Source organism: Meles meles, chromosome 7, assembly GCF_922984935.1.
Source record: "Meles meles chromosome 7, mMelMel3.1 paternal haplotype, whole genome shotgun sequence".
NCBI lineage: Eukaryota > Metazoa > Chordata > Mammalia > Carnivora > Mustelidae > Meles > Meles meles.
This window is the reverse complement of record NC_060072.1, coordinates 85,690,005-85,703,665: the sequence shown is the minus strand read 5'-3', so window position 1 is coordinate 85,703,665 and position 13,661 is coordinate 85,690,005. Positions and strand designations below refer to the sequence as shown.

General features: G+C 40.6%; 1 protein-coding gene across 1 annotated transcript in view; it reads left to right on the top strand.

Moving 5' to 3' along the window:
• Positions 1 to 12,626, top strand: part of LOC123946389 (olfactory receptor 10AD1-like) — a 29,775-nt gene extending 17,149 nt beyond the window's left edge. The window contains exon 3 of the mRNA XM_046011817.1: positions 11,678 to 12,626. Coding sequence (XP_045867773.1) covers positions 11,678 to 12,626 — 949 coding nt within the window. The remainder of the gene's footprint in view (positions 1 to 11,677) is intronic.
• Positions 12,627 to 13,661: the final 1,035 nt, after the last annotated feature.

The window sequence follows — 13,661 nt, the reverse complement described above, 5'->3', positions numbered from 1 at the left end:
GAGAGCAAAGCAGTAGACTAAGAGAGAAACAGTGAGAGAATTTAGAACATTTCTACAGTTTGATTCAATTGGATAATACCTCTGCTGCAAACCAATTATTGACAAGACATGGTGGGGAGCAAAGAGAATACTCAGTGTCCATCTCACTTAAGAAAAGGGGTATGGGAATATATTTAAAATAGAAAAGAGGGGGAATGGTAGGTCTACAGAAACACTTTTTTAAAATTTTTTCTTTTATTTTTTTCTGTGTTCCAAGATTCATTGTTTATGCACACCCAGTCCATGGAATACATGCCCTCCATAATACCCACCACCAGGCTCAAGCAACCCCCACCCCCCTCCCCTCCAAAACCCTCAGGTCATTTCTCAGAGTCCACAGTCTCTCATGATCATCTCCCCCTCCAATTTCCCCTAACTCACTTCTCCTCTCCATCTCCCAATGTCCTCTGTGTTATTCCTTATGTTCCACAAGTAAGTGAAACCATATGATAATTGATTCTCTCTGCTTGACTTATTTCACTCAGCATAATTTCCTCCAATCCCGTCCATGTTGATACAAAAGTTGGGTATTCATCCTTACTGTTGGAGGCATAATATTCCATTGTATATATGGACCATATCTTCTTTATCCATTCATCTGTTGAAGGGCATCTTGGTTCTTTCCACAGTTTGGTGATTGTGGCCATTGCTGATAGGAACATTGGGGTACATATGGCCCTTCTTTTCACTACATCTGTATCTTTGAGGTAAATACCCAGTAGTGCAATTGCAGGGTCATAGAGAAGCTCTATTTTTAAGTTCTTAAGGAATCTCCACACTGTTTTCCAAAGTGGCTGCACCAACTTGCATTCCCACCAACAGTGTTGAGGATTCCCCTTCCTCCACATCCTCTCCAACACATGTTGTTTACTGTCTTTTTAATTTTGGCCATTCTAACTGGTGTAAGGTGATAGTTCAATGTGGTTTTGATTTGAATCTCCCTAATGGCTAGTGATGATGAACATTTTTTCATGTATCTGTTAGCCATCTGTATGTCTTCTTTGGTGAAGTGTTTGTCCATGTCTTCTTTCCATTTTTTAATGTGATCATCTGTTTTCTGTGTGTTGAGTTTGAGTTCTTTATAGATCTTGGATATCAGCCCTTTGTCTGTACTGTCATTAGCGAATATCTTCTCCCATTCTGTGGGCTGCCTCTTTGTTTTGTTGACTGTTTCCTTTGCTGTGCAGAACCACATGGTCCTCTCAATTGATGCAGAAAAAAGCATTCGACAAAATACAGGATCTCTTCCTGATTAAAAGTCTTCAAAGTATAGTGATATAGGGAATATTCCTCAATTTCATAAAATCTATAAAAACCCACAATAAATATCATTCTCAATGGGGAAAAGCTGACAGCCTTCCCTTTGAGTTCAGGAACAAAACAAGGATGCCCAGTCTCACCACTCTTGTTCAACATAGTACTAGAAGTCCTAGAAACAGCAATCAGAAAACAAAAAAAGTCAAATGTATTCAAATTGGCAAAGAAGTCAAACTCTCTCTCTTCACAGATGACATGATACTTTGTATGCAAAACCCAAAAGACTCCACCCCCAAACTACTAGAACTCATACAGCAGTTCAATAATGTGGCAGGATACAAAATCAATGCACAGAAATAAATTGCTTTCTTATACATTAACAGTGAAAATACAGAAAGGGAAATTAGAGAATCGATTCCATTTACTATAGCACCAAGAACCATAAGATACCTGGGAATAAACCTAACCAAAGAGGTAAAGGACCTGTACTCAGGTAACTGCAGAACGCTCATGAAAGAAATTGAAGAAGACACAAAAAGATGGAAGACCATTCCATGTTGATGGATTGGAAGAATAAACATTGTTAAAAGTCTGTACTGCCTAGAGCAATCTATACTTTCAACGCCATTCTGATTAAGACTCCACCGGCATTTTTCAAAGTGCTGGAACAAACAATCCTAAAACTTGTATGGAACCAGAAGAGACCCCAAATTGCTAAGGAAATATCAAAAAAGGAAAACAAAATTAGGGGCATCACATTGCCTGATCTCAAGCTTTATTACAAAGCTGTGATCACCAAGACAGTATGGTACTGGCACAAAAACAGATACATAGATCAGTGGAACAGAGTAGAGAGTCCAGATATGGACCCGCAACTCTGTGGTCAAATAATCTTTGACAAAACAGGAAAAAATATACAGTGGAAAAAAGACAGTCTCTTCAATAAAAGGTGCTGGGAAAATTGGACAGCTATATACAGAGGAATGGAACTTGACCATTCTCTTACACCATACACAAAGATAAACTCGAAATGGATAACAGACTTCAACATGAGGCCGGAATCTATCAAAATCCTAGAGGAGAACATAGGCAGTAACCTCTTCAACATTGGCCACAGCAATTTCTTTCAAGATATGTCTCCAAAGGTAAAGGAAACAAAAGCAAAAATGAACTTTTGGGACTTCATCAAGATCAAAAGCTTCTGCACAGCAAAGGAAATAGAGAAACACAGCTGAAGTGAGTTCCAGAGAAGTTGAGAAGTGTTGCTAAGTTGTAACAGAGTAGCCAGCAGAAGTCTCCAGGGGTTCACACTGATGATTAGCTATCCTTCCTTAAAAGGTGGATATCTTCCAAATATCTTCCCAGCCACGGATCCATACGCTTTTGTCTATACAACTTTGTTAGGTTCTACATGGCAAAATTTCTTTTCCATTGCCTTCCAATTTTATTCCTAAATTTCTCAAATTTCATACAGCTCTGTTAGTGAAAATCATGGGATTCCAAAGTTACTTCTCAAATTTTAAATCTTTAGGGGCATCTGGGTGGCTCAGTCACTTAAGCATCTGCCTTTGTCCGGGATCTCAGGGTCCTGGCATCAAGCCCCAAGTTGGGCTCTCCACTGAATTGGGAACCTGCTTCTCCCTCTCCCTGTCCCTCTCCCCCACCGACCCCAACTTGTGCTCTTGCTCTCACACTGTCTCAAATAAATAAATAAAATATTTTTTAAAAACATTTTTAGAAATGTCACAATTACAGGGCATTCTAAATAATGCACAAAATCAGAAGGAAAAACAATTATTTTTTTTCTGGCCATGTAAGGATTTGTTTGGTAAGGACCTGGGCTATCTTTCTCATCATGGGGCTAATCAGTAGACTACAGAGTAGGGCCTGGAAGACAATGGCTCTATTCTTACAAGATCTTTCTAATTTCACTTTTTTGCTCCTGGTGAAGGGTCTCAGTGTAGGTTATTGTCTTTCTAATATTTCTGATGTGAGACATCATGCAGCTAGATACCACCACCTAGTTCTCTTCTTCTGGATAGGTGGCAAAATCTTCCAAACAGCTCTGCAACTTTTGTATTCTTCTTGATCTCTGGTTGTGGGTGCCTGCCCCTCCATCTCGGAGGCACCCGCCGTCTCACTAATAAGAAACTCTGTAGATCCAGGTAGTCCTTCTCTTTTAGCAAGGCTAATTGAGGGGCTCACCCTCATTCCTTTCTAGAGGTTTTCATCAGGTCTATATTTCTTTCCTTTTTTTTTTTTTAATTTAAATTCAATTAGCCAACGTATGGTAGGTACATCATTACTTTTTGGTATAATGTTCAAGGATTCCTTTGCTGTGTACAATACCTACACAACATCACATCACTGCCCTCCTTATTGCCCAACACAGAATTACCCCATCCCCCACCCACCTCCCTTTCCACAACCTTAGGTCTATGTTTTTGAATGATTAATGGCCCTTTTTGCTTTTTCAAATCTGGTTTCTAAATCCTCATTGCTAGTTAACAAAGAGAAATTGATTATTCATCTTAGGATGAACTGTAGCTTGTCTGAGCTGGAATCAGGAGGTGGATGCCTTTGCCTTCTTTCTGAAGACTGCCTGTTGATCTAATATTATTGAATCAGAGTTTTCAGCCAGCTCTTAGTTCTCAGTCTTGAGATGCAGTGGAAATTTCACTCAGTTCTCAAAGAAGCCCCATTTTTTATACATTTGATTTCAAAATTATTGAGTATCAGCCATTATGGAATTTAGGGCCTCCAATCAATCTGTGCATTGTCCAGTTGGGGACAGGAATTTCTATCTTCATTACTAAATATTGAAGAGAAACTGATTTTCATCACTGAACCTCTCTTTTATATCACAATAATCACATATCTACTAATAATTCAATTTGCTAAAAGAACCCATTTTTAGGACCACTTTCTACCTCTCTTCAGTCTTCCTCAAAGTTTGGGCATAATTTCAACGTTCAGTTTCAGACTTTCTGGGCTTAATCCTTGTTTCCGCTTAGATTGGCCATTTTTTCTTTTATAAAAATACACTTTTCTTTTTTCTGTAAGACGTTTTTTATTTGAGAGAGAGTGAGAGAGCATGAGAGGGGGGTGGGTGAGAGGGAGAAGCAGACTCCCTGCCAAGCAGGGAGCCCAATGCCGGACTCCATCCTGGGACTCCAGGATCATGACCTGAGCCAAAGGCAGTTGCTTAACCAACCGAGCCACCCAAGTGCCCAAAAATGCACTTTTCTGAGAACAACCTCTGAATCTGTCAGTCATTAGCAGTTATTTTTTCGGGAGTTGATGTTTTTTCTTCTTACATACTTTTTCCTTGAGTATGTCATTATTTTATTACTCTGCAATATTGTAGCATTTTACTGAAGCCCTGCAGGAGCTCTCAACATTATCACTGTGCAGTTAAATAACATATCGTAACATATCCCTACCCCCAACTGTACTGCATGCTCCCCCAGAATGTAACAATGCTTGGAAATACATTTTTAATTCGCAGATTCAGTTTTCAAAAGGTTTCACGCATTTTGAAGATTACTGACATTTAAAAATGTAAATGTCTTAAGTAATATTTTTTATTTATCCAGTGATCTAGAAAAGGAAACTAGATTTGTTGAGCACTTTCCCTACTACAAATATGGTTCTGTGTAATTCACACACACACACACACACACACACACACACACACACAATTTTTGATTGAATGAATAAATTTCTTCTTAATCTTCACAACTACCATACCCACAAATATGTTTTTCTTCGTTTTACCCTCAAGAAAAGTGCTCTCATGCACTGTTTTCATACAACATTTCAGAGAAGCATGGACACACTGAATCTTCTGACTCCCTAGAGCTCCATGAACCCCAGGATAAATATAACCACCTTAAAGTTTTTCTGCTCAGGAAAATAGTGCTTTTGGCTTTCAGGTCATAAAATTATGTGTTTAATCCAAAAAAAGGAAGAGCAGGCAGAAGAGAAACCAGATTTCAAGCTGTGTTAAATATGAAATTATTAGAGCCACATTTTATTTACACCAGACCTGCAAAATGATGGCCAACCCTTACAGAAGCTGAAGCTTTCTAAGAACACACATGATTTTAAACAAGGCTGATAAGTTCATTTACAACTTAAGTGAACCATTCCCATTCCTAAAACAAACACACTCTCCAGAATAAATGAATGATACAGTGCTGTGTGATATTTTCTTTCCTGTGGTCATAGCATGCTAGGAAAGCTACAGGAATGTTGTGGCTAACTATTGAATGTATTCAACAGTATCCTGCTTCTCTTTAGTGAGTAGGACAGGAATCAGAACCTTAACATTACAATGAGACATTTCCCACCCATGCAGGCTACAATAGCACACTTTATTCATTGTCCTCCTGGGTTCAAGGAATGTAGACTTCTCTCCCTGAACTCACCAGCACTATACCTTGAGCATTCAGTATGCATGTATCAGAGAACTCTTCCCTCTCAGGATCTTCCCAGACATCTCTGTAACTCATGGTTTCTTGTTATTGTAATCAAAGCCCTAACACATTTTTGTTTAAATTTTATTTCCATATATGTGATTATATCACTAATAATCGTTAGGGATTTTAAGGGGTCCAGTAAATAACACTGCTCTTTATTCCACTGGGTATTTTTTCCTGCCTTGTCAAAGATTATTTGACCATAAAGTTGAGGGTCCATATCTGGACTCTCCACTCTGTTCCACTGGTCTATGTGTCTGTTTTTGTGCCAGTACCATACTGTCTTGGTGATCACGGCTTTGTAGTAAAGCTTGAGATCAGGCAATGTGATGCCCCCAGTTTTGTTTTCCTTTTTCGACATTTCCTTAGCAATTTGGGGTCTCTTCTGGTTCCATACAAGTTTTAGGATTGTTCCAGCTCTTTGAAAAATGCCTGTGGAATTTTGATTGGAATGGCATTGAAAGTATACATTGCTCTAGGCAGTATAGACATTTTAACAATGTTTATTCTTCCAATCCCTCAACATGGAATGGTCTTCCATCTTTTTGTGTCTTCTTCAATTTCTTTCATGAGTATTCTGTAGTTCCTCAAATGCAGGAACTTTATCTGTTCCTGTACTCGGTATCCTTTACATCTTTGATTAGGTTTCTTACCAGGTATCTTATGGTTCTTTGTGCTATAGTAAATGGAATCGATTCTCTAATTTCCCTTTCTGTATTTTCATTGTTAGTGTATAAAAAAGCAACTTATTTCTGTGCATTGATTTTGTATCCTGCCACATTACTGAACTGCTGTATGAGTTCTGTAGTTTGGGGGTGGAATCTTTTAGCTTTTCCATATAAAGTATCATGTCATCTGTGAAGAGAGAGAGTTTGACTTCTTCATTGCCAATTTGAATACCTTTTATTTCTCTTTGTTGTCTGATTGCTGTTGCTAGGACTTCTAATACTATGTTGAAGGGAGAATTGGACAGCTATGTGTAGAAGAATGAAACTCGACCATTCTCTTACACAATACACAAAAATAAACTCGAAATGGATAAAAGACCTCAACATGAGGCAGGAATCCATCAGAATCCTACAGCAGAACATAGGCAGTAACCTCGGCCATCGGCCGAGCATCAACATCGGCCACAGCAACATCTTTCAAGACATGTCTCCAAAAGCAAAGGAAACAAAAGCGAAAATGAACTTTTGGGACTCAACAAGATCAAAAGCTTCTGCACAGCAAAGGAAACAGTCAACAAAACAAAGAGGCAACCCACAGAATGGGAGAAGGTATTTGCAAATGACAGTACAGACAAAGGGCTGATATCCAAGATCTATAAAGAACTTCTCAAATTCAACACACACAAAACAGTTAATCACATCAAAAAGTGGACAGAAGACATGGACAGACACTTCTCCAAAGAAGACATACAAATGGCTAACAGACACATGAAAAAATTTCATCATCACTAGCCATTAGGGAGATTCAAATCAAAACCACATTGAGCTACAACCTTACACCAGTTAAAATGGCCAAAATTAACAAGACAGTAAACAACATGTGTTGGAGAGAATGTGGAGAAAGGGGAACCCTCTTACACTGTTGGGGGAATGCAAGTTGGTGCAGCCACTTTGGAACAGTGTGGAGATTCCTTAAGAAATTAAAAATAGAGTTTCCCTATGACCCTGCAATTGCACTGCTGGGTATTTACCCTAGAGATAAAGATGTAGTGAAAAGAAGGGCCATCTGTACCCCAATGTTCCTAGCAGCAATGGCCACAGTCACCAAACTGTGGAAAGAACCAATATGCCCTTCAACAGATGAATGGATAAAGAAGATATGGTCCATACATACAATGGAGTATTATGCCTCCATCAGAAAGGATGAATACCCAACTTTTGTATCAACATGGACAGGACTAGAGGAGATTATGCTGAGTGAAATAAGTCAAGCAGAGAGAGTCAATTATCATATGGTTTTGCTTGTTTGTGGAGCATAAGGAATAACATGGAGGACATGGGGAGATGGTGAGGAGAAGTGAATTGGGGGAAATTGGAGGGAGAGATGAACCATTAGAGACTGTGGACTCTGAGAAATGACCTGAGGGTTTTGGAGGGAAGGGGGGTGAGGGGTTGCTTCAGGCTGGTGGTGGGTATTATGGAGGGTACATATTGTGTGAAGCACTGGGTGTGGTGCATAAACAATGAATTCTGGAACACTGGAAAGAAATTTAAAAATTTTTCAAAAAACAGCACAGCTCTTCCCACCTGGTTCTGAATCATCTGAGAAATAAGACAGAGTCTGCAGGTGGAGGTTAAAACATTACCTTTACTAATAACAAAGCACACATTGAAGCCATTGGACTTCCTAATTCAGAAGCAGAGAATTGGACAGAAAAACCTAGTCCCTGGTAACTAGCAGGAACATACAGCCACAAAGCCTCCTCAAACAGGGGTAGAGCCTGCCCTGAAGAAGGCCACTCACTCCCAAGAGGAAGGTGAGAGGAAAGGGATAGAAAACACGTGCTCAGTTTCTCCTAAAATCACCAGTCTGGTAAGCCACTCCATTCCCCACCAATCAGTGTGAATAAGGAAGAGAAAGGTCAAGAGTGTTATGCTATCACAATTTCATCCATGTGAAAGGAAACATCAGGAGTATGGAAGAACTTATTCCCTACCTACCCTACCCCTAATAGCATCTAGCATTCTGTTCTCTAATCCCATTAAGTCTACAGTTAACCATAGGGTATAAGATACTAAAACAGTCCTACTTTCACTTTCATGTTGGCTGGTCCTCTAACACAAATCACTGCTCTGTTGTGAGGCTCTCAGAACTTTGGAACAGTTCTATTTTGCTTATAAGTGGTTCTAAAAGGAATCAGAACAGTAAGTTAATTAGTCAGCTCTGAAGCCAGTCTAGACCCACAGCTGAAAACCTATACCTTATTCCTCTCTCCTTGCTAAACTGTGTTCAACTACATTGTCCAACATAACTTAACAAAGGTTCTTCAATGAGATTATATCCTTAAATTACAATAAAATGTCATGGAATGTGTGAACTCCTTTATAAACTATTGTTAATTTAAATGAGATTACAGACCCTTGACTCTTTAAACAAGAAGTCCAAGGGGTCATGGGGAGTTATTTATTTTCTATCCATACCCATGGCATGAGAAAATCCTATCATCCTCTTCCGGTTTAACAGAGAAATCTCATAATCTACACCTTTCTGAAAACAGAGAGAGATCAATTTAAATATTACAATGGCCATCATTAAGGCCACCAATAAAAATGATATTTTAGAGGTTCACAATTAGGCTTAGAGCACATAGCAACAATTTCTGATGTCCAGTCTCAGAAAATTCTTTGTCAGAAACAACCACAAAGACATGTTTTATGTTACAGAGTAATATGAGATTGTCTACAGCTAAAGGAGAATGAATGCTTTATTATTTTCTTGCTTGTGTTCTTCAAATAACAATTAAGAGAGCATGTGATTTTCAAGTCAAGGTGCTAAAATTCAGTTAGCACTGGGACAAAATTAAAAGTCCTGAGAAGGTCAAAACATATACTATGAAAAAGTAAGAGCAAGTAAGCTTATTAACAAGTGGAATATGTCACAGTTAAAGTGCAGTACATATGTAACCTAGTATTATTATTTAAGTAAGCATTCATCATCTATGGTATGGATGTTGAAAAACTAATGAGGTCATCACCACAATTTTCTTCCAGAGTGGCCCACCTGGTCAGACCATCCTCCCTGGACCAGTTCTTCTTCAAACACCATGGGATTTTCTCTATTATTTGCTGCAGTGATTCAGTGATAAACATCATCACTAGCCAAGCAACAGAATGAGGTAGGATGTGATTTTCAAGTCATTATCCTATTTATTTATACAAATGCTTGACTGGTTAACCCTGGTAGTTAACAGGGCACTTTCTAGTTAACTAGAAAGAAGTATTCTTTCCGGGATAGTGAACTATAATAAGCATTTATATACTGCTATAGATCCTAGTGTTTTCTTCGGTTGAACTTTAGTTTTTTCTTGGACAAGTCCCAGGTTTATCTGGAGCATAGCTCACTGCCTTCCCTTGCCCAGGTTCTGAGCTCAAACCCAACATGTCCATTGGGCCCATGATTCCAGGCCGCTTCTTGGGTTAAACATTGCTCTCTGACCCTCCCTGCCCCTTCTGGGCCCCAAAGAGGAGAAGTTCTAGGTACAGTTCTAGGGGAATGTTCCAAAGTACAGACGATGGGAATGGCCTACTGCCTTGACCTATCAGGAAATCATCTATTAGGAATCTAATGTGGAAAAGAGTAGCAGTTAATGGGGTAGGTCTCTTCTAAAATTAAGATAGGCAACATGAGATGTTTAAAACATGGAGAAGAGAGGGCAGTCCAACCAGAGGTAGCTGAATGGCAGACAGCCACACCAAATATGAGAAAGGGAGAGAGAGAAGAAAAGAGTGAGAAGTGGAAGTGGAGAAAGGAGGGGGAAAGACTATTAGAGGGGGTAAAGTAAGAATGTGTAGAAAAGGGAGCGAGAGAAAAGGAAATGAAGAAGAGTGGTTGGCAGAACGGAAGGTTAAGAAGGAATATGCTAACCATCTATAAGCATCTGAAAGTAGAAGGGATCTATCTGATATCCTAACTCCAAGACAAGATGAAGAGTACAAGAGAGATTTAACATGAACATAATGACTTCCTAAAAGTTACAATAATGAGAAAAGAACATGAGAATTCTGAATGTTCACTCTCAGATGATGGGAAAAGAACAAGACTAATCCTGGAAACAAAGGGACAGATAAAAGTTTTCATTCCAGAAAGGCCAAATTTATGCCCTGCTCATAGTTTCCTTGTCTCACAGCAATGGATGCATCCTTTCCACCCAAAAGTGCTTATCCCTAAGTTCCAACCCCTGTAGGAAAATTGTATCCTATTGGGAAAGCATGTGAGAGCTTAGAGCCAGGCCCCATCTCCAGCATGCACTGCATGGGTGGTGGATACAGCAGCACAAACTACTGGGAGAGGGAGTCTGGAAAGAGGGTGGATGACTAGTAAGCATAGCCGTTTCCAGAGTTATGCAAATCATTGCCCTTAAGGGGCAATGCTGAAGGCTAGAATGTTACTGTTTCCTCTGAAACTTCAAACCATTCATCATTTTAAATATATACACTAGGGGCGCCTGGGTGGTTCAGTGGGTTGGGCCGCTGCCTTCGGCTCGGGTCATGATCCCAGGGTCCTGGGATCGAGCCCCGCATCTGGCTCTCTGCTCAGCAGGGAGCCTGCTTCCCTCTCTCTCTCTCTCTCTCTGCCTGCCTATCTACCTGTGATCTCTCCCTGTCAAATAAATAAATAAAAATCTTTAAAAAATATATATATATATATACACTAGACTGAGCATTTTTTTCTTCTAGAAAAATATGTCTTTAAACATCTCCCAAGTACTTCCTAAATATGACCTTCTATCAGCTAACAACGGTCATGCCCTCCCCTCAAATACTTCATTCCTTAAGTTCCTCATTTCTTAAACCTGTCCTCGTTTGGCGTGTGTTCCCGGCCCAACCACCCTAGTTTTGCATCTCTGAACACATTTTGGTTACTGGCCAACCCTTCAATATTTATGGCCGTGGAGCAGATGCAGTACTTCATTTGAGGCTTGACCAAACCAGAATAAAATATATCCTTTGCTTCCTCAATTTTTGATATTACAATTCTATGTATGCAGCCTATGGTGACACTGGCGTTTTCACTGCTCCACGACACTGTCAATTCAATAGTTTACTAAAGTTCCAAGATGTCTGCCACCACTCGTTTTTCTTCTAGAGCTGCATCTCTTGGCCCAGGTGAGTACCTTACATTTCCCTACAACTGTCTCACCTTCGCTTTTCCTGTTCTACCTCCTCAAGCAGATCCAAGACAGTGGACCTAAGGAATGGCAGCACAGTGACAGAGTTTATCCTTGTGGGCTTTGAGCAGAGCTCCTCTTCCACTCGGGCATTGCTCTTTGCCCTCTTCCTAGCCCTCTACAGCCTTGCCATGGCCATGAATGGGCTCATCATCTTCATCACCTGGACAGACCCCAGGCTCAACAGCCCTATGTACTTCTTCCTTGGCCACCTGTCCTTTCTGGATGTCTGCTTCATCACCACCACCATCCCACAGATGCTGATCCACCTGGTGGTCAAGAACCACATTGTCTCCTTTGTCTCTTGCTCAACCCAGATGTACTTGGTCTTTTGTGCAGGTGTGGCCGAGTGCATCCTCTTGGCTTTTATGGCCTATGACCGTTATGTTGCCATCTGCCACCCACTCAGCTATGCCCAGATCATGAGCCGGCAGGTGTGTGTGAAGCTGGTGAGTACTGCCTGGTCCTTCGGGCTGATCAATGGCATCTTTCTTGAGTATCTTTCATTTCGGAATCCCTTCTGTAGAGACAACCACATAGAAAACTTCTTCTGTGAGGCCCCCATAGTGATCGCTCTCTCTTGTGGAGACCCTCAGTTTAGTCTGAAGATGATCTTTGCCGATGCCATCGTGGTGCTGCTCAGCCCCATGGTGCTCATTGTCATCTCCTATGCACGCATCCTGGCCTCCATCCTTGGCAGAGCCTCCTCCTCTGGTCGTGGAAAGACCTTCTCTACTTGTGCCTCCCACCTGACTGTGGTCATCCTTCTCTACACCTCAGCCATGTTCTCTTATATGAATCCTCGCAGCACACATGGCCCTGACAAAGATAAGCCTTTCTCTCTCCTCTATACCATCATCACTCCCATGTGCAACCCCATCATCTATAGTTTTCGAAACAAGGAAATGAAGGGGGCCATGGTGAGGGCCCTTAGGAGGACCAGCCTGGCCTAAGCAGAGTCTGTCTAGTGGGAAGCCTCCTGGAAGAGAAGCTCCCTCCCTGAGCCCTGACAATTGGGTAACTCTCCCATGCTGAAAAGCTCCAGGAAAGAGCATTCATAGTTTTCTTCCCACTGGCATCAGACCTGGAAGATTATGTTGCTGTCTAATGCTCATCTATCTGATTTACTTCCAGTATTGTTTTCTCTTGGTCCTTTCTCAGGATAATTTGAGATTTTCCTATGTTTTTCTTCTACGTCATTACAACCGGATCTTATAAGGACATAAATGTACTTAACTCCATTTCATTTTATTTGTACAATACTTTCACGTGCTATTCCCAGCCTGAGTTTTGCATTTACATCTGGAAGTAAAGTTTTCCTCTCTTTCAACTTGTCATTTTAGTCTTTTCTTTCTCATGTTCCACTCTCATGTCCTGAATCCACCTTCAGCTACCTCATCTCTGCATAAGAAAAAGTAGAGGGAAAATTTAAGGAAAAGGAGATTAGGGAGCAGTGTTGACATTAAGAAAAGTCAGAGAAAAACAGAAAATGAAAAAGATCATCAGCCTCAACTCCATATCTTAGGCTCCACTAGCCCGTGAGGGAGAACTTAGAGTGGCATTAAATTGCCACCATAATGCATTCAACTTAAGTTTATCCTTGTGTGTAGAGGAAAGGAAGGTGAGAGAGGCTAGTGTGTCAAACCCCTTCTCCTACCTTTCCTAGTTTCCTAGGTAACATGATTGCTTGATACTTCTCTTCTGATCCAAGCAGTCAAAGCCTCTGGCAAGCTTCTCAGACTACTAGTCAGTCTCCTTCCCTGGTACAGATAGACTCCCTGGTATAGATAGACTCCTGGTATAGATAGACTCCCTTCTCCCTACTATCTGCCTTTTTCCCCCAACCACCTTTCATTTCATTCCAACTCAATCCTACAGCACTTTAACTTCCCATCTTAAATGGATACATTTCATTTCCCTTACTTTAAGGAACACCTCTCCACACTACCTCTACCACTGCAGAAGCCTTTCCATTACCAACCCTGACC